The sequence below is a fragment of the Girardinichthys multiradiatus genome, chromosome 19 (assembly GCF_021462225.1).
Source record: "Girardinichthys multiradiatus isolate DD_20200921_A chromosome 19, DD_fGirMul_XY1, whole genome shotgun sequence".
Classification (NCBI taxonomy): domain Eukaryota; kingdom Metazoa; phylum Chordata; class Actinopteri; order Cyprinodontiformes; family Goodeidae; genus Girardinichthys; species Girardinichthys multiradiatus.
In genome coordinates, this window is record NC_061811.1 from 27,461,409 (window position 1) to 27,484,129 (window position 22,721).

At 38.1% G+C, this 22,721-nt stretch overlaps 1 protein-coding gene across 1 annotated transcript in view; it reads left to right on the forward strand.

The window, feature by feature from the left end:
• Positions 1-22,721, forward strand: part of LOC124884897 (glutamate receptor ionotropic, NMDA 3B-like) — a 157,818-nt gene that overhangs the window by 129,629 nt on the left and 5,468 nt on the right. Inside the window, exons 9-10 of the mRNA XM_047392935.1 lie at positions 20,264-20,415; positions 21,515-21,679. Coding sequence (XP_047248891.1) covers positions 20,264-20,415; positions 21,515-21,679 — 317 coding nt within the window. The remainder of the gene's footprint in view (positions 1-20,263; positions 20,416-21,514; positions 21,680-22,721) is intronic.

Below are 22,721 nucleotides of genomic sequence, written 5' to 3' on the forward strand. Positions count from 1 at the left end.
AGTCATCATTTGACAATGATTTTGAATGAACTCTATTAACTGTGGTAAGAAGACTTAGCCTAATATCCAGCAACAGTATTGCCAGAATCTTGTTGATTTCTAAAAAAGGGGTGTGGTTGAGGTGCAATTTTCTAAGGCACATTTATGTAAATATTAGAAGGGATATATGTATATTTTTAACCTGTTTGAGTAATTTTTAACCTGCTTTGATTAGAGAACAACCACAATAAATTCAAACATGTTCATATAATATTTAATTAATTCATTGAAACTGTTTCTTGCAAGGTCAGTACATCTCAAAAACAGTGAAATCACCTTATTAAAAGCCTAAGTTTATGTAATCTTCTCACCAGCACTGTAAAGATGGCATAGCTGTATCCAGATGGTAAAGGATAGATATATCTCATACTGATGAACACATTAATTTTAAGAAAGATCAGTTTTATGCAGTGGACTCACACAAAGATCAAGATCAAATGCTGTAGTTAGCAACATGACTGACAGTATAACAAGTGAGTGAGCTTATAATGCCCCAGGGTACTCAGCTATCTATTATTAATAAGACAATGTTAGGCAAGAAGACTTTGGACTTAATGATCACAAGTTCAACTAACAGCAAACTAGCCATGAGAGCCATAAACAAATCCATAGCCAGACAGTAAACACCTAATGACCCACACAGGGGTTTATTGTATGAAAGTTATTCCACAGCACTGTATGCATGCGTGGATTAATGCATGTGTCTGTGTGTGAATATGTGTATGTTTTATCAAGTTTTGTGCTTGTGTGTGTTCTAGTGCCATTCTTGACAAAAACTGTTTCCCATTGAGACTTTCGGGAGGGGGGGGGGCTTTTTTTCAGTTATATTTGACAATCACAATGGGAACCCTGGCATGAATGGAAAAAAAAGACCCTCAAATACTATACAACCAAGACGCTTCCAACGAGCATTTAATACAGCTGCCAAACTTATGAGTGGAGCAATGAAAGCACTACTTTCTCACTTCTTGTTTTCATCCATTTAAAGCTTCTCACTACAAATTTTGCAATAAGCAAGAAAGACTACATTAAAGCTTTTTTTTATATAAGGTGTTTTTGTACTGCAGAAGGCTTTTTCGGGAACAAAGGTCATTTTCTGGGGCCATTCAATTATAAATGTGGTTCTTACAACAGGAACTAAGGCCAAATTAGATTAGCAAGATATTAAGTTACCCCAGAAAGTCAGCCTGGTAGAGAGGTAGTAGGTTTGAATCTACTGTGGTGGAAGGTTACTAACATTTTTGTTTGAAAATCCTCAAAATTATATTTCTGCCATCTTTCAGTTTAAACCTCTCGATAGTTTGTACAACATCGAAACCCAGTCACTAATGTTACAGTGTTGAACACTGCTTCCATTCAAATACAATATTAAAATCCGCTAAACCTATGTTTGACTGTCAGTATGATGATATTTTTCTGAAATGCCAGATGTGACAGAACACAAGGACACAAGGTTTATCTCTGTCCTATGTTTTAGGATAACAACTCTCATTGTGGTTTACCGGAGTTCCAGAGCCTTACGAATGACCTTTTAAGCTTTTTCTTCTGAGAGATGTCAGTGACTTTGTTTCTAATCTGTTCGTCAATATCTTTAGATTGGGGCACGGTGTACTGGTTTTTGACATTTTATAGCCTACTTCATGTGTCAGACAGGCTCTATTTAGGATCCATTTTTTAAACTTCATGTCTGGCAGTAATCAGACATTGGGGCTACTGAGCTCAGCATTCTAAGATAACATGATTCCTCCAAGTTAATTTATAATTTATTTAGGGAAGCAATTATGTTTTTCCACAAGATGAGGTTGGTTTAGAATACTTTTTCCCTTAATAAACAAAAACATCATTCACAGTGGCTTGTATTAACACCGCACCCCACCTATGCATATTTCATGTTTTGTTGAAACAGAACGTGCCCACAACTTTGAAGATGTAATATTGTTTTATGGTGAAGCAAACAACAAATAGGACAAAATAATTTAAAACTTCAGTGTGCATAACCGTTCATCCCTCTACAAACTCACCAGTTGAATTGAGGTCTGGATTTTGACTACACCATTCCAACACATTTAAATGTTTCTCCTTAAACTGTGTTGCTTTAGCAAAATGCTTTGGGTCATTGTCTCGTTTGAAAGTGAACCTCAAATCACAAGCAGACTGGCAGGCTTTGCTCAAGAATATTCTGTATTTAGCACCATCCACCATGTTTCACTGTGGGGATGGTGTTCTTGGGGTGATGGGATGTGTTGGGTTTGCGTCAGACATAGCGTTTTCCTTGGTGGCTGAAAAGTTTAATTTAGTCTTATCTGACCAGAGCACTTATTTGGGGAGTTGCCCACATGCCTTTTGGCAAACTCAAAATGTGCCTTCTTAGTTTTAGCACTGAGTAATGGCTTTTTTCTTGTTATTCTTCAATAAACCCAGATCTATAGGATGTACAATTATTGTGGTCCTGTGGACAGATACTCCGGTCTCTGCAGTGGAACTCTGCAACTCCTTCAGGGTTACCTTTCGCCTGTGTGCTGCCTCTCTGATTAATGCCCTCCTTGCCCAGTCTTTGGGTTTTGGTGGGTGGCCCTCTCTTGGCAGGTGTTTTGTGGTACCATGTGCTTTCCATTCAAAGATGATGGATTTAATGGTGCTCCAAATGAACATCAAAGATTTGGATAATTTATTATAATCTCACCCTGACTTGTACTTCTCAACAACTTTGTCCCTGAGTTGTTTGGAGAGCTCCTAGGTCTTCATGGTGTAATGCCTCTTGGTTAGTGGTGTTGCAGCATTTGGAGCCTTTCAGAAAAGGAATGTTTCTACTGACAGATTATGTGACATGTAGACTGCACACAGGTGGACTTCATTTCACTAGTGTGACCTTTGAAGGTAATTGGTTGCACCAGAACTTTTTAAGATCTTCATAGCAAAGGGGGTGCATACATATACACATGCCAATTTTCAGGTTTTTTAACATTCTTTTTTTTTTTATATATATATATTTTATTTTTTTTTCTGATTTCACCTTACCAACTTAGACTATTTTTTGCAGATCCATCACGTAAAATAATAAAAAACTAATAAAATAAAGATGAAAAAATATTTAGATTATTGCACAGCGGTGGCGCAGGGGTAAAGTGCCTGACCTATGTACGGAGGCAACAGTCCTCAATGCAGCTGTCTGTCAGGTCTGAGTCCTGGCCCATTGACATTTGCTGCATGTCTTCCCCTGTCTCTCTGGCCCATTTCCTGTCAGTAAACTTTCAAAATGAAGGCAACTAGTGCCACAAAAAAAAAACGTTTCTATTACAGGTTGGAATGTAACAAAATTGATAACAAACCAGGGGGGTGAATAATTTTGCAAGGCACTGTACTCAGGTTATCTTTGTCTGGTACTAAAATTTATTGATGAACGGAAAAAGAAAGTGTGACAAAAACGCAAAAACTGAAGGAATCTGTCAGGGGGCAATTTTTTACAACACTTTATAATTGGGTCCGTGTAGTACAGATCAAACACGCCTATATTTGAATTTACAGACAAAATCTTGGAAAATTGACATGAAATCTCAATCACTCCTTCCCTCAGTCAGTCATCAAGATTTGATTTTGTGCTTAGTTACAAATATTAAACTTAAAACAATGAATCATGTTTTGACACATGAGTTCTTCCCTTTGTAATGTCATTAAAGGGTTGATGTGATTTAGAGTGGGTAAGCTGTTTAGCTTTAATATTCTCATCAGCAGAGATATGTACACATATGTAGACCAGTGAATTATATAACGTTAAGAAATAAAAGGCTGCTGATGACCTGCCAAAAGAGATTATGTCCTCACTCTAATAAAGTCAGCCTCTCTCTTTCACTCTGTTAAATGAAAAGCTATTATTCAGAGTTTTACATTATTCTAGTCACATGCCATTTGCACTTATATGCCTTGTGAAGGTGACTTTGACCTGAAATTTCAGCTCACAGAACAAATTTATGAAATATATCAAACCGTTAACTTTTAACCCCACTCAGCTCAGTCACTTGAAGGTTCCTGCAGGGATGGAGTGAGCGTACCTTGAGCATGTTTGTGTTTGTGTCAGCCTTCACATCGCTAAGACATGCAGATACTACTAGTAAGGATGTCACGTGGGAGCAAACACTAACTTTGTTGCTCTTTCTCTGTCAGTCAGAGCGTAGCCTCAGAAAGACCCCACTCCCACATTCTCTTACTAGGTGTACAACTCCTGTTCACTGGAGAATATCTACTCCTTTCTTCACTGCACACCACAAAGTGAGTTGAGAAGCACTGCCGTTGGGAAAGCAGGTCTCATTGGTATGTAGAATGGGTCAGTGTGATGACTGCTTGATTCATATTCTGTGTGAAAAAGCAGGCTAAAAGAATATGCTGGGGGGCATCAGTGGTTATTTACCCTTATAGTCTGAGTGAGGAGGATGGGAGTGAATACCTCAATAAATCTTAAAGGTGTTAGAAGAATGAGCAGGAAATGACCCAGACAGGAAATGGGAAAACACAAGGAGGAAAGGAGGAAGAAAGAGAGAGCAGCACATGAAATGGAAGAAGGTGGCAGAAAGAACAACAAAGGCTGACTGAGGTGGGAGTCGGGCATGAGAAGGAGATAGAGGGCTTTCATTTGCCCACTGCCAGTTTGTGCCTTTCTGCACAGCGAGTGATAAAAGAGCCAGCCAACAGAGTCCCCTAATCAAGACAAACCTTTACCCCAAGCAGATGGACTAAGGCAGGGGGAGAAGAAGGAAAGAGAGGGAAAAGCAGGAGGAAACGAAAGAGAGGAAGTGTTATTTGGTCCATCAGAGGAAGGATTTAAAAAGTGGTTTGTGGTCAGGAGATACAGAAAGGCAGAAGAATTGGGATTGTGCAATTGCTGCACGCAATGTGCTCTGCTGAAATCTTCTGGCTGCTTAACTAGAGAGATGCGGGGGTGTCGGTGTGTGTCTGTTTCCACTGAGTGCTGTTGGGAGATGTTTACGACAGCCTAGACACACCCCATTAATAATATTGCCACTGAACACGGACCTGCTCGCTGCTGCTGCTGTGTATGTGTGAAAGGGATGTGTGTGTGGTGTTTGTGACTCTGTCTTCTTCTTCTTATGTGCATAAGCGCCCCATTCAAGTTCAGTCAAGCAGGACGGAGTATATCTGAAGATCAAAATAAGGATGGCAAAGGATTTGGTTACCAGGGCTAAAGCTGTCATTGGTTGGGCAGCTAACGTTTGACAGTGGCGATACACAGCCACCTTTATCTGTTTCTGTGGCTGAAATTTCAGAGAGTCTAATAAAAAGGGAAAACTGCTAATTTTAAAACACATACATTAAAAATGTATTAAATATTCTGATTACAGGTTCATTTATAATTAGCTTTGGCCAATTATCAAATATGGTGGTCTTATTTTATGTCCAAATCAAGTCTCTAATGACTGAAAAACGTTTTTTTTTTCACAAGTACATGTCAACTAATCTGTCTATACCATTGCATTGCTATAGGTTAGAAATTTAAATGTACTTCAATAGTACCATGCACTATTTGTCTGTTGGCCCAGATCAGCAAATTAGCATTTATCTTATTATCTTGTAATCTTTCAATATTTAATTCAACATGCAAAATGAAACGATTTTCTGTGATTAGTCCATCCATTCATTGTCTATACCTACTGGGGACTGGTGCCTATCTCCAGCGGTCATTGGGCGAGAGGTTATTCAGTTATTCACAGGACAACACAGAGACACACAGGACAAACAACCATGCACGCACACAATCAGAAGGGCAATTTAGATAGACCAATTAATCTAAGGTTTTTGATAGAGGTAGCAAGCTGGAGTACCCGGAGAGAACCCATGCATGCACAGGGAGAACATCACTCATCAGAATATTTAACTACTTTTCTTTGTGGATTCAGATTTAGGAGTAGACGTAGGGGCAATCAAACAAGTTTTAAAAGTGAGGAAGCACATTTGTGTTTTTACTCCTCCACCTTTCACTATTTCTATGATTTTTATCATGCACTCACTGGGTTTCTTTAAGCATAGTTATAATACAAATAGGACTGGATGAAAATAGCTATCATTACCATTATCAATACTAATTTATTCACACATTTTAACTATGTCTTGGTAAAACTATAGTTGCTGAAAGCCTTCTTTCTCAAAATGTTATTTTAGTTTTTCTGGAGTGAGTAATTTGTAGCATTTCCCTGCTTTCCTGTCACTGGTTTTAAGATCTTGGATGAAAAGTCAGCCACATGAAGGTCACACACAATACACTGCAGTCAACCATGGCATTAAAACTGACAAGTAAAGTGAATTACATCCATTATTGTGTTACAATTGCTCCTGTCAAAGATTGGGAAGATTTCAGGTTTCAAGTTAACAGGCAGGTCTTTGGGAATGATTGAATAAAGGCTAGGTGGGGGGGTTGGCGGGTGCTAAAGCATGAGGATTTAAACAATTTTGGGAAGGCATAAACCTTGCTGGGTTGATGACTAAGTGAGGACATCTAAAATAGACAGTCTTGAAAAGCCGGACATGTATCCAGAGGTCTGTACTTCACAAAAGCAGTCCAAAACATTTCACAGTTGAACAGGGTTATGGGTGTCACGACAACTACTGAATATATCTGCATAGCTGCAGATCATTTTGGCTTCCATGTGCAGGGAATGTATATTTACTAAGCACAGAACTAAACCGTGAAGCAGTATGATGAGGTAGAATCATATCTGTTTTTTAAAATGTTCATTTGTAAAACAGATGGAAGGAGGATGCATTGTGAGCCAAACTCTACCCAGTGTTAGCAAGGCTCTGACATTCCCCTGGATGACATTTTGACACACAGAAACACCTACCTCTTTCTGCAGAATTAGTGCACCCAGCCTTACTGCAAAAATGGTCCAAACATTGCTGTCAGCCAGATGCTAATGTTAGCTGGAAGTTCATGTTACTATTATACTAAGTGATAATGCATGAACAGATATCTTGTAATTAAATTTGTGCTTGGCGTCTCAACCATGCAGTGGTACATTCATAAGCCGAATAGAGAGAATTTCTTTCCTCTGTCCAAACTGTAAATATTGTTAAATACGTAATATACGCTGTGTCATGTAGTTCCTAATCTGAGCGGCAGCAATCACTCAAATTGGTTGGAAATGGCTGTACTTAGAACTTGTGTAGCTGATTTCTGTGGATAATGTTGCATTTAACATACGAATTACAGCTGCGGTCATCAGCATGCTGTACACTCTGATCATTTTCATCCTAAATTATGATGCTCATGAACCAAAATATGTTTGACTCTAAAGCGGGTGAGACTTATCACAGACTCGATGTGTATGCCTCTCAAAATAGCAATACTGTGCAGGTGTTCTGTTTCTGTTTTATGCTAAAGACATAATTTAGAGTATCCACTACATAATTATGAAACACTGTTCCATTTGAGCAGCTTCTAAAATGCATCAGCAGCTGTCTGCTATTATCCCCTTTAGTCAAAGCCATACTTAGCACTCACTGTATGGATGGACAGTAAATAAAGTAGTGAAAATTTTCAATACAGCCCATTAATGGACATATAGAAACAAGTTATTGTGTAATAGTGTTTTGTATGAATTTTCACCACTGAATAGGTAGACTAAGCACAATTATTTGTGACCATTTAGTACATAAAATAACCATGGCTGTGTTTTTTTAATATGTTTTTAAATGGGACATTGTTTGCTCATAATGGGTCACGGTTTGGAGAAATACAAAAAAAATCTAATTTAGGTTATTGTTAACCCATTTTGTCTCAAACATGGACTACTCCAGCTCTGGGTTGAGTTAAACAACAAGGTTTAGTTATGGGGTAGACAGAGCAAACTGGGTGAGATTTCAACCCAAAAATCAGTTAATGTGATTAGATTAATGTGCAACATTTAAACTATGAATGAGTGAGTTGAAAAGAATAATCCGTGACGGGGAAGAATAAGCAGGGAACATTTGAGTTAAGAATGATAAACAATTTTTACTTATTGTTTAATTGTGCACAGAAAATTATCAGAACAAATAACAATAAAAAAGACAGCAACCTTATACCGTCTTGTAAAACTTAGAAGGAAAAACAACTGAACTTGGATAAAAGAACAATTGACTCATATAGCACTGCATAAAATATTAATGTTCTTTTTTTTTCATTTTACCTATTTTATTTATACAGGTAAATCTCACTGAGACAAGACCACTTGTTATAAATATGCATACAAAACTACAACATGTTAAACATACTATAATCATTACAATTCATACCGTGAATTACCTTACAAAATACAACAGAAAATGAAATGAGACACTAGCAAGAAAACATTAAGAACAGGATTAGTCACCCAATGATGATTTCTCCATTGTCCTTTGGTTCTCTTGAGGTAATCTTTCTTCAGAACGAGGTACGTTAGTAACATATTTAAGGAGTTGTCATAACAAATTATTTGATTTAAAAGCATTAAACGACCTCCTAAATGATACCAAGATTATCTGTTTAGGTTAAAAATCAAGTTACAGCATTTAAATATCTAAAATCCTACGGTAACTTAACTATGGTAACACACGCTTGGCACCATCTAATCCAAATAAGTTTATCTTGGTCTCATCAGACCACAGGACACGGCAATCCAGCCTGCTTGTCTTCAGCAAACTGCAGGCTTTCTTGTGCATCATCTTCAAAAGAGGCTTCCTTCTTGGATGACAGCCATGCAGACCAATTTGATGCAGTGTGAGGTACTGAGCACTGACAGGGTGACTTCTCACCCATTCAACCTCTGCATCAATGCCTGCAGCACTCATACGTTTGTGCTGCAGCTCACTTTCAGGGTGTTGGCCATGAGTTGCCATGTTGAACTTCCAGTGACCAGTATGAGACAGTGTGACAGCAATAACACAAAATTTACCACACCTGCTCCCCATTCACACTTGACACTTTGTAACACTAACGAGTCACATGACACCGGGGAAGGAAATTGGCTAATTGGGCACAATTTTACATATACACTTTGGTGGGTACTCACTTTTGTTGCCAGCGGTTTAGACATTAATGTCTAAGTTTTGAGGTATTTAGAGAAGATGGCAAATGTGTACTGTTATACAAGCTGTTAACTGACGTCTTTACATTGTTTCTTCAGTGTCATCCCATGACATTATATGATAAAATATTAACAAAAATGTGAGAAGGGGACTCACCATAGCATAGTATGAGATTAGGTAATTTGCACCGATTTGTAGTAGTGGACAAGAAATCTGTTGCAATCTGGCATATCTGGTAAATAAATTACATTTGCTCTATGTTAAATTTGTAGTAAGCCCTTTAACTTTCAGTGGAGTCTTCCCATGTCATTAAATGCAAGACAAATGTGCAGTATGTGTGTTAAAGAATTGCCAAAAAATAATAGTTATTTAAATAAATCTAGAATTAAAGCAATTAAACATTTGGATGTTGTGCATTAGCCTACATTTGAATGTAGGCTAATGCACAACATATTCTGTTGTGCATTAGCCTACAGGTTTTTTTTACTATTTCATTGAGGGATTTTAAATAAAGTCTAAAGTGAACCATCACATCTGTTTAAGTTGCTGTGTGGGAATTTTAGTGACAACTTTAGGGCTTTAGGCTTTAGATGAAGTAAGCCAATGTCTGGGGGACACAATCAAAACAAATGACAAGTGGCTGCCCACTTGCATTTCACTGTCTGACTGAGTGCTCCACAAAAATGCAGATGGAGACTGGCTGATGACAGGAAAAAGCCGTCTCTCGGTTGAAAGTAAAAGAAAAGACAAGGGAGACATACAGAGACAGATGAGTGGACCCGGGAGAGGACCTGAGAAATGTGAAGTAGAATGGATTGAAGCAGAAAGTGAACAAAAGCAGAGGGATGACAGAGATGAGGGGAACACGACCAGTGGCAATAGCAAGAGAGAAACGACCTCAGAGTGGGAAGGAGCAATAATGAAATGATTGCAGAAAGAGGAAAGACGAAACAGAGATAAAAAACGGGAACAGAAGGAAGAAGAGCGTAGACAGTCTTTGTCATGTAGGAAGTACAGTGTGATAGTTGCTTGAACCTTTGCTACTTTCCTCTATCCGTTCACAACCCCCATCAGGCTCACACACCTTGACAGTCCCATAGTACACACACACATACACACACACACACACACACACACACACACACACACAAACACACCAACCAACAAACAGCTGCCAAGCCCGACAACCCCGCAAAGCTAAAAGAAAAGAAAAGTTGGCTCGACCGCATCTTTGACTGCAGTACAGATGGAATGAAACAAACAACCCCAGGGGAGCCTGTAATTCTCAGAGTCCTTTGATTGAAAGCTAAGGAACAGATACCTATTTCATTTTGTACTTGCAGAAATGCATGGTGTGATACAAATCAGAGGCAGTTTCAGTAAGTCTGTGAAGGGCAGAGTCATATTTCTTTTCAGATTACAAAGTCATTCATGAAAATGTCACAATAGAAATTAAAGCCATATATTAAAGTAACAAAGAGTTGTGACAAAGTACTTTAATCTCTTAATTAAAAACATTATAGTTATATAACTTTAAAGCTCTGAGTGCGGTATATTTTATTGCTGTTACTGCTCTGGTAACTCCACAGACTGCTGTATTTTCAGCTTTATACAGAGAAATAGGAAAGATGTAAAAGCGTCTACAAACCAAGCGGATTTAATGAGCTGTTGTTGTGATTTAATTTACTTACTGCCTTGGCACATTTTTTTAAGATATACTGTATTATAAACATATCTTATAAAATGTTCCCCTGGCTAATCATAAATTAAATACTTTTTAGATTTTTTTGTAGATTTAATACAAACACAATTTAAAATGTACCATTTTGTAAAAGAGCAAATTCATATATTTAACTTAATGTTTTGTTTAACCATGTTTGGCTGAAAATTATTTTCTTTAGGATGATCCAACAACCTGAGCACATCACTTCCTTTGGCAAAGTTGTTTAAGCTCCAACAACTTGGTGTTATGATTCTGGCACGTCTGCTCTACCCTGTCTCCCTGGCTGCTATCAGCAGATTAGATGCACCTGGTGGCTGCTGCAGTGCAGTGCAATCTGTGGAATGCCAAGCACCTGTGTCTTCCCTGATATATACTGACTCTGACAAGCAGACGGTGCCAGATTTTTTTAAAGCCATTGTGTGAGTAGATATCCAGCATTCCTTCCTGTCTGATCATTGTTCTTGACCTTGCCTTGCCTTTTGGATTTATGCCTCTGCCTGCTCCCTGTTGGACTATTTGGATTTTGGTTGTCGACCTTGTTTCCTGCATCTGGTTTATGCCTCTGCCTGCCCCTTGCCTGATGCCTCTTGTTCCGATCGTTGACCCTGTTTCTGCCCTCGGATTATTCAGCCTGGAGTCACTTTTTACCTGTGCTGTGGAGATCACTGCCTGCCGCCCACTGAGGTTTCCCCTCTGGGTTTCAAGTTCCACTCAAGACAAAAGCAGGTTAGTGGCTTTTCTGATCCCTGCAAAATCTGGAGAGACTACAAGTCACCAATCCCTCTTTCTGCCTCAGTGATTCCTGGAAGCTGTGAGGAGTGTTACCTGTGTGACGTTTTCTTGTGGCTGAATAAACCTTTTAAACTTTCAGCACTGTCTGGCTGAATCTTGGGTCTGCCTTTTTCTGATTCATAGCACTTGGATTAAGTTAAAATACCTTTTCATGGTTTCCTAGGTGGTATGGTGTAAATCTTTAACCTATAAACATTTTAAACATTTACCAAAACGTTTTCACTCAATTTTTACATATTTTAATCATTTTTCCATCCACTAAGGTACATTTGTATATTTATTTGGTTCATTCATTTACAATTTAAAAAGAACATGACACATGTTGATGTAAATAACAGTTTTCAATGAAAAGGAGTAGTTTGAAGAAAAAAGTCTTGTATTCCTCTTCTCTTAAAAGTCAATTCACTTTACCATGAGCAGCTAAGCATCAATCAACCATAAATATAGATACATCTTTAAACACAAAGTTACCAGTGTGTGTGTGTGTATGTATATATATTTTGATACAGCTCTCTACTGAATCAATATACTTCGCTATAGCTTGATAGAATACTACATTTTATTTTCTTAAAAATAAAAATTGATCTACACTCTTTGGTCTCTTCAGATTGTTCCACAGATTTATTCCATAAACAGAAATACAATGTTAAATTTGTTTAGTTCTGACTTAAGGTTTTGTTTTTTTTTTTATCTCTGATCCACTCAAATTCTAAATGCTATCTCTTTTAATCGTTTTTGCAAATGTGCTGATAATATACTGTTAAGTATTTTTAAACATTGCTAGCAGAATATAATAGTCCACCAAAATTTTATTAAATTTAAGTAACAATGGATTTGTTGGATCTCTGTAGCATTTTCTGTTTATAATTCTAACAGCTCTTTTTTGCAAAAGACAAATAGAATTTGTACATATTTTACAGGCATTCCCCCAAACTTCTACACAAATAAGGAATTATCAGTGGATTGTATAATATCAACAATGCTTCGTCATTTAATGAGTCTTTTACTGTATATAATGCAATTTTCTTTAAGTTTAATTTTAAATTATTGATGTGTGGCTTCCCTTTTATGTTTTCAACAAGAGTAACACCCAGGAATTTGATTTCTCTCACACGCTTAATCACAACCCCATCAATATCAATCAACAAATCTGTAGGAAGCACTCTATTGCTAAATATCATGTAATTTGTTTTTTCAACATTGATTGATAATTTATTTACATTCAACCATGTTTTTATACTAATCAAATCCTTTTTAACTACATCCAACACATTTGTTAAATTTTCACCAGAATAGAAAAAAGTGGTGTCATCTGCAAAGAGAATACTTTGAAGATGTCTATGTACGTGAACTAGATCATTGACATATAAAAAGTTTTGGTCCAATAAGTGACCCCTGGGGTACTCCACAGTTTATATAATGTAAGTCAGATCTGACATTGCTTATTTTTACAAACTGTTTACTGTTCTCTAAATAACCATATTCACTTAACTTTTCAAGCAGTATATTGTGATCAATGGAATCAAAAGCTTTTTTTAACTCTACAAATATATTTACACAATAATGCTTCTTGTCTATTCCGGCAGATATTTCATTAAGCATATCCATCAAAGTCTTTTAATTGGAATGATTTCTATGAAACCCATATTGATTACTACATAAAATGTTATGTTTCTTGATAAATGTATCTAATCTGGCAACAAATAATTTCTCTAAAATTTTTGAAAACTGAAGAAGTAAAGATATAGGTCGATAATTTGAAGAAAAAAAAAATGTTTGTCACTATTTTTATAAAGTGGAATATATTTTCAGGAAATCTCCCAGTAGAAAAGGATAAATTACAAATATATGTGAATGGGTCAATTACCAAGTGAATTATTGATATCACTAATATCATATCCATATCTAAATTATCAGTTGATCCCTTATTTGTAAATGACAGTATAAATTATTTCTTCTTTTTCTATTTTGGAAAGAAATATGCTGTTGAGATTATTTGTAATAACTTTTGTTTTGGGGATGTTTGCTGCAAGGCTTGGACCTTTGCTATTTCAAAAACAAATAAAAACATTGCCCTAAATTGAAACTTCCATCACCACATAGCCCTTTCTGCAAGAAAATTTATTAGGGATGTATTGTTTTTTTTTTTTGTTTTTTTTTGTTCCTGATACCATTCAGAAATATTTAAGATTAGTTATTGAAATCATTATCTGATAATGGATTAAAGTTGATCAAATCAATATCTATACTGCCAAATTTTGTCCCAATGGGATTTTCTGCAGGGATGAATATGCGACTCCAACACGGAATTAGCTAGGTTGAGAAAGCAACAATAATGTTCTGAAACCACTTTACCTAAATGCTGCTTAGTTTTATAATTTTTTTTCTAAAGATATTTTTGTCCCATTAAGCTACAGTCTTCAATAATCTCATGTCCTGCTCCTGCTGAAGATATTTCTATGTGGAGCAGTTTGCAGAAGTGCTAGGCTAGGAGGTTCAGTCTCTGTGTCCTTTTGATAATTCTGCATGTAAGGTATTTCACTGAGACTATAGTTAATTGTCTGAATGCAGAATTTACAGAAAATGTTGTTCTTCTGCTTTATAGAATTAGTGTTCTGATTTGATTGTTGCAATTTTTTATGGTTAGTGTTTCAGCTGCTATCTATGCAGCCCTCCCTTGCACTGAAGATATCTGAGATCAGCACGTAGAGCCGGCCACATACACAAAGTGGAAGCTGAAGCAGCTGCTAGTTACTGTCAAAATCTTTGCAAATGATAAAAAAGGTTAGATATTTAGATCAACAGAATAATTTGCCCAGTGGCTGACATAAAATTACAGACAGTGCACTGAAAACAGTGATCAGGAGCTTAGTCAAGTCAGGGACCCCACTGCAGATCTTTTAAAAATGTCTTGATCAGAATATTAGTCTGGTTTTATTTCCAAATGTTGTGTGGAGTATTTCAGTCTTTTTATTCAGGTTCTCTATTTTTTCCACCCTTAGTCTGGGAGAAATTCACTTGTGTTTTGATATATTTCGACCAGGCACTCATGTTCATTTTTGTGAGGAATGGCTTGCATGTAATCATTCTACCATAAAGTTAGTTCACTGTTTGCTGATGGCACTGAGGCTTTTGTTGCTGTAATGTTCCTGCTCAGCCTCAGCTGAAAATGCGCTACAAAAACATCCACATCTTCAAAAAGTAATACCGATTTAAACTTTTTGTCGGAAACCATGAGATAGCAGCATATTCCCCATCTGTTGTTTTGTATGTGGCAGTGTCTATGTCACTTAAGAATATTGTATATATTTGTAAATAACAACAAGAAGGATTTCTTTTAAGAATTTGTGTCGCTAGTGGCCATTATTCATGCTGTTTCAGACATGGAATGAGCAAAGAGAGGAAGAGAGACATGCAACAAGGTTGCTAAGATGGGCAATTGATCCCCAGACACCTTCATCAAGGACCAGTAGAATCTGCACATGGGGCACATACTTCCATCCCTACCTCAAGAATTTTTTTCATGCTAACCATAATGAAATCAAGGTAGAAATGTCAGGAGTTATAAGCGCAAAAGGGGAAGAACTGTGAAAAACATGCCATGGGTGTAACATGGCCAACTGTCTTTGTCATCATTTAGCACCTAAGCTGATGAAGGGAGATGGTGATGATCATTGATATATTATTACTGGATTAAACATCACTTTACCTCACGACACACCATTGCTATGCATTGAGTCAGGACAGCTGCAGAAGCAAAAGCGTCTTCAGAAGTACACAAAACTCTTTTCTATTTAAAGGCCAATAAAGTTCTATAGTATGAGTAGAAAACCATATTGCTTTAACAGTCACACACAGGCATGCCCTAAAAAGTAGTACTGTGTTTAAAATACTAAAACAAAACATTTTACCTGGTTAAACAAGGATTAAATACAATAATATAATACGGATTTCAATATTCATATGCAGTCATTTATTAGAGGAGTTTATGAAGGGTACACAGAATCTGAATTCCTGGACATTTTAGCATTAAACAAATATTTTATTATTTTATCTATGTGCATTCTGAGCCAAGTGCCTCGACAAGAAAGTTCATTATGGGTCCATAATGACAATAAAGATTCTTGATTCTTGATATTTATATCCAGATCATGTCCGTTAACCATATTCTAAAATTTGTAATATCCTTTGTAAAAATGTAATATTTGTTTTATTAAGTTTGTTTTGGCCCCCTTAGGTTCCTCAAAGTGGAACTAACCTCCTCATTAAGCTAGTTCTGCTGGATAGGCTATGCTAGCATTTTCACTCTTCATCACTAGTGTTTATGTCTTACATGCTCCTTTACAAACAAATATTAATTTACAGCCTTTTGCTGCTTTGTCGGCCAGTGCCTTCTTAATTTTTATCCTCTCCCTCTCTGCTCCTCTTTGGATGTCTCTGCATGTCTCTGCGCTGCTGGACAGACAGCCTCAGAAAAAGCTAGGAGGCGTACGGGAAGTCTTCAGCGAGTCAGATTCCCAAGTGAGCCACACAACTGGCATGGAGTGTTTATTTAAAAAAATCAAGTGCAACACAAACTAAGCCTTTGGTCCTGCCCCTTGGCGATAGCTGAGCGGGCCAGGCCTGCAGCCAGGCCACTGGGATATGTCCCTCTGCTCCCGATAGCCAGTCCGCCCATGGGCCTAGGTGACAGGAGTCACATGAAACCTCTTTTAATATATCAGTTTAGAAATTCCAGCATCAAGGGCAGAAACCAACAAACTGAGATACAATAATCACAACTATGCAGTTTGAGCTGTTAGAAATCAATTGACAGCTTGCCGAATTTTATACCACAGTAGGTATACTTGTCAAAACTATAATGCACAGTTCCCACATTGCTTATTGATATATTTTTAGTGAGAGAACATATTTCTACATATCACAACATCTGCAATTTAATTTGAGCCATATTTTAGAAAAATCGGATAAGAAAAAAGGGCACTATAACCATCTTTGTGACAGATGTACATTCATTCCACATCAGGATAGCATGGATTTGTTGACATGGTTCAATGCATAGCAATGGTGTCTGCATGCACACGTCTCTATCTATAGCAGCTAAAATGCGATGTCCAATCCAGTAATATATACCAATGGTGATTATGCAACACAGTGCATTAACCTGTATATTTTTGTTAGCTTAGTAACCACTGACTGCAGCAGCCAACAACATGGAGCAACAGTTCTGGAAAAGGGCAACTAAGGTTTCTAAGTTGCAGATTTTATTATTCACCTTGAAATCAAAAAGAACAATCCCCATTTCACAAAGTGATGGCACTTTGGCAGGACATATATCATTATGCTTCAGTAGATGTTAAATAGTTCAAACTAGGGCTGCATGATATTAGGAAAACATGCAATAATATGGGTGAAAGTTGCCATAACATTAGGATTTTGCATATAAAAGTATACAGTATTGCTGTCTTTCTGCTTTGCGTTGAGTAGTCTAGTCAGCTACTAAAGCCTTTTATGCTGCATTAAACAACAGGTGCTGCAGAGAGCCTGAATGCATGGTATTTATGGTGCAGCCCTAGTTAAAATCCAAAAAAGGGATGAAAGTAGAGGACACTGTCATCAGCCAGTGCAGTGATGGGTTATCATGACGAGACTTAATAGAGAATGGTGGACAGACAATGCTGACCGAGCAGTCGCACTAATTTCTCAGGAAGCTTTTCAGGCCTTCTGAAACTTAGGCGTTGGGAGATATGTGGGTGCAGCTCCCCTCACAGGTGCTGCGGCCCAGACCCCGACCCCTGCTCCAACCTCCCTACCCATCCAGAGAGGGGGCAACGTACAAAAGAGGGGCCTACTTGGTCCAAACAGGCCCGCCAACCAGAGTCGCCCCAGGATAAAACAGTCCCAACTACCCCATGAATTCTGATCTCAACCCCATGAGCCCCCAACCCCCCATGAACCCCAACATGAATCTCCCCACAGGGCCACCCCCAACCAGGGCAAAAATACTAAACACATGCCCCCGAACCCAAATGTCATGAGTGCCCTCCCCACCGGGGCACACTCCCAGAGATAAGCCCCACCCCTGAAAAGCCAATGAAGACACATCCACACAGCACAAGCTCTACACACTGCCGCTCTCCAAGCACCCCCGCCGCATCCTGCCCTCCACCACGTAGCGCACCACGATGGCAAATCAAGGGCCCCGCGGAAACCCACCCCAGCCTCTGCCCACAAGCGCAACAAAGCAGATACCACCAAGTACCATACTCACAATGGACCCCACCCCATATGCTGCAACCCCTCCACGCCACCCTTCAGCCCGCCTGCGTGTCATGTAAATGTTATAAGTGAGTGTGTCTAAGACAGCTGGTTTAAAAGTATAAGAATGTACAGTATTTTTAGGCTGATTCTTTGTACAATTTATAATGTTCAAAACAGATTCAGGAGGTTTTCTTTTCCTGAAAACACAAAAATTGACTTTGTACTAATAACTTAAACAACAGAAAAAACAACAAATCAACAAAAAAAATTATAGCTCGATAAAATGCATTTGAAAAGCCAGCAACGAAAGTCTAAATGGATGAGATCTATCCACATTGGTTAAGCCGGAATCAGACTGATGACTGAGGGTCGAGTATTGCGCACGGAAATTAGTATCAGGAATAACATTTGCTTTCTAATAAAATTGAAAAATTTTGGATGCTTCACTGAGTTCTAACAAAAAGACAATGAGGACAGTTTTTTTCACCTCTCACATAAATGAATGCTGACATCTATTTGTTTGTCTCTAGATATCAGTGGGGGGTCACACAGGAAATGAAATACCCCTTGCTAATATTTCTGTCTTTTGTTCCATTTCTTTCAATGATCATTCTTTCAAAGAAAAAAAAATCATTCTCCAGATTAGTGCTTTAGATTGGTTTACTTTCAAACTGTGAAACACTTGCCAGGTATTAGCAAGGGGTGGATCAGACATTATCTATGTAAAAGAATATGACTAAATAGGTGATCGTAACCCCCCTAGGGACACCTCCACACGACATTTTTCTGGTGGATTTTCCTTTAAGATATACACAAGTACACTTCATTAGGAACATCAGTTTGTTTGTTTGTTGATACAAATTGTGAATAAGCCAATGACGTGGCTGCAACTTAATGCAGTAAGGCATCTGAACATGGTGAAGACAACTTACTGAGGTTCAAACTGGGCATCAGAAAGTGGAAAGATTGCATGTTTGTTAGTGCTGGTCTCAGTAGTTCAGAAATTGTTTATCAAATGGGATTTGCACATCACCACCAACTTTCAGGTTTATAGAGAATGGTACAAAAAAAATAGAAAATATTTAAGACTGGCAGTTGTGTTGGAAAAACCGCCTTGTAGATGTCAGAGGTCTAAGGAGAATGAGCGAAGTGGTTCGAGATGATGGAAAGGCAATGGTAGCTCAAATTCACTCATTACAATCAAGGTTCTGTCATATTCAATAAATTAGAATATGCGTCCCAGTGAGGCTTGTTGGTCAGACTAAAAGTACCCTTTGAAAATAACTCCCTTTAAGCAGCTATTCATTAAATCCACATTTCTGTATTACAAATGCTTTTTATTGTAATGAAGAAATGTTCTTATCTTAAATGCGTTAGCTGTAAGTTAAAAATCATCATAATTAATAGAAATAAAGGCTTGAAGAAATCAGTCTGAGGGTAACTAATCTACATGAATCCCACTTAGTGAATTAAATTACTTTCATAAATGAACTTTTCAATAATATTCTTATTTATTGAATATTAATGAATGGAGAATTCCATCTCTGGATGTCCAACTCATTGAACTTTAAAGCAGATGGGCTGCAGCAGCAGAAGACCAGGTGGCTAGGAACAGGAAATTGAAGCAAATAGCAAAGGCTCGCCAAAATTGGATAGTAACAGATTAGCCTGGTTTTATACCTCTGGTAGGGCTGAAATATTGCAAATACAGTTCAGGTTGGTGGTGGTGGTGTAGTAATGTTAGTAACATTTTCTTGGCACATTGAGTACCAAGTGAACATTGTTAAAAATGCTTCCGTCTACTTGGGTATTGGTACTAACCCTGTCTATCCCCAAACTGGTTTACTGAACAGGACATTGAGTTTGATGTACTCCAATGCCCTCCACAGTCACCAAATCTTTATTCAATAGCACAGCTATAGGGCTTTAGGGTGTAGTGGAACAGAAAAACAAATATGCAGCATCTGTGTGATGCTGTCATGCCATTGTGGATCAAAATCTCTGAGTAATTCAACACTTTGTTGAATCTATGCTGTGAAGAATTAAGACAGTACTGAAGGCAAAATGGGGTTTAACCAGGTACTAGTAGGGTGGACTCAGCAAAGTGGCTGGTTAGTGTAAAACAAAACTCCTGGTTATAACAAGCAATACATATTGTGTTTGCATTGCCTATGCACTGCATTTGGGCAGAAAACATGGTTGATTCTGATTCAAAGTGAAGAATGCAAACTGAAGTTGCATTTTTCCAGAGGGCATCTGCCCTTTGTCTATCTCTGAATGGCTAACTGTTTATGAACAAGAAAACACAAAGTTTGCATGGCCCCTTCCTCAGGCACAGCTAAAATTCCTGTATTGAGGGAACATGTATTTACATCCATGTCTGTCTTCTTTCAGGCTATGGCATAGGCCTTCCCCAGGGCTCTCCTCTGACCCGTAATGTGTCAGAGTTTGTGAGTCGCTACAAGTCTGACGGCTTCATGGATATGCTACATGACAAATGGTATAAGGTTGTGCCCTGCGGAAAGAGAGTCTTTGCAGTCACCGAGGTAAGTCATCAGTGGGAGTGTTCACATGGTGAACGTGTATTGCGTACAAAGCAAACCCTTCTGCCGCTGTACTTCTATAAATGAGTCTCCCTTTGGGATGCAGACGAGATTGACTGCCAGCTAAAGCACACATGCACAAAGACATACAGATGAAGCAGTAAAATTGCAAAAACTCAGGTCTATTCACTTACCTTAACCAGACTTTCTAGCACAAACCGAGTGTCGACACTTATTTCATCTTTCTTGTGTGTGATTGAGGAGAACATAAAGTTCTCTGCGCCCCCTTCTCCTTTCACTATTTTTTTAAAGCGTGAACATCCCTAGACACTGCACACTGTCTGTATCTCATATTTGCAACTAGAGAAGCAATCCAACTCCCTTTGGCCATCTTTTTTTTTTAAATCCTACTTCAAAGTTGAAATATGGTAACAAAATGCAATTACGCAACCTTAACTTCAACCCGCACCAGAAACTTATTAGTCCTCATCCAATTTAAAGCCTGCAGAGCTGGCTAGTCTGAAACAAAGTGAGCATTAGTGCAAACTTGGCCTCCTGGATCAGGAGCAAAGGGAGGTCATTGTAGATGTTGATGAATTTGTCAAGTCAGCATGGGGCTAATTGCCATCAGAGGCAGCACAGAAAAGAGTTGGGTGGGAGAAACGTGATTAGAGGCCCCTGGAGGAGTTTCCCACTGGCTCCACCATTTTCTCCGATGAATGTGTCATAAGATGGACTTTGCTTGAGTAAAGGGTTGTAGGAGAACAGAAAGGAAACAATGTGCTTTTTATTTAACCATGTTCCCCTTTTACCATCTCTCTACTGTTTCTTTTTATTACTCTCACTTGATCCTCCCCCTTTCTTCCCTCCTCTGTCTTCCCTCTCCTCCCCCAGCATGTTTTTTTACACTTTATTGCTACTCTTATGGGCTTTCACATCCAAAGTACAATGACAGAATATTAATTGCATACTTACATGCAGTGGCCTTAATGGTAATTATTTTAAGAATAAATAAGGAATTTCTGCGTAATAATCTGTCGGTTTCCAGCTCCACCAATTTCTGACACTCCCCCGTCTTCCCTGTCTCCTCTGTCTTTGTCAGACTCTACAGATGGGGATCCAGCATTTTTCTGGTCTGTTTGTGTTGCTGTGCATGGGTGTCGGTGGAGCTCTGCTGACCTTGGCAGGTGAACACACCTTCTATCACCTGGTGGTCCCCCGCCTCCGGCGCTCAAACACCCTGCAGTACTGGCTGCACACCAGCCAGGTGGGAGAACACATGCGCTGCTATGCATGCACGCTCCCTCTGTCACATCTTGCACACACCAAAGCAAATATACTGCAAAGATGTGCAGAGACTGCATGTAATCCTTATATTAGTCTCTGGTGTTCATGCACTCCAGCTGCTCATGCTGCAAAGTTCCTACCTGCAACACTTGCAGATAACCTGCGCCCTCTGCTGTTGCAAACTTTTAATAACACTTACTTTGAGACCATTATAGCTACAATTTGATTATTTATCATTAAGGAAAGATATAGTGTGACCTTTTTATGTTATGTTAATTACATTAGTTAATGAAAAAACTTGTTGATTACCTAATTATGTTTTAATGGTGCCTATAAATTAAAAAGTTAATTTAAACTTCTTAAATTAAGCATATTTCCGATAAGCAATTTTGTATGCTCTGGATAATGACCTCCCTGTTAAACATCTGAGCCCCTTGTCAGTAAAGTTGTTTTCATTTGATATTAATAACAAGACTCCAGACTTTAATATGACATAGCCTATATGAGAATTTGTGTTTTGCAACTGCATTGAAATAACAAATGAACAATGCAGAATGTAAAGGTCATATGAAGTTTTTCTTTTTATGCAACTCTAGTCATTACCAAATGAGAGCCCTGTGGCAGTTTTTGGAGTGAATAATGGAACCAGCAGTCTGATTATTAAGACTGTTTGCATTTGTTTGCTACGTTTTTCTAAAAGGGCACCAACTTTAATGTGATCCTTGTAAGATCGTATTAAAGTATTGTAAGGAAAGGTTTATCTGCAATAGCTATACAGTTTTGGTCAGAGATTTACATAAACCTATAATTGCCATGAATGTCATTATTTATATGATTTATTCAATTCAACATAAAATTTTAGTGATTTGTAAATGATCAATTTTTAAGGTGCACAAGTTTGAATTCATCGTGGGATTTTAGTTAATTGTACCTTAGCAAGTTGCCCCTTGACCACACGTTTTTCTGTAGCCATTAACAAGAGCCTGGAATATTTCTGGCTGGATATTCAACCACTCTTCGTA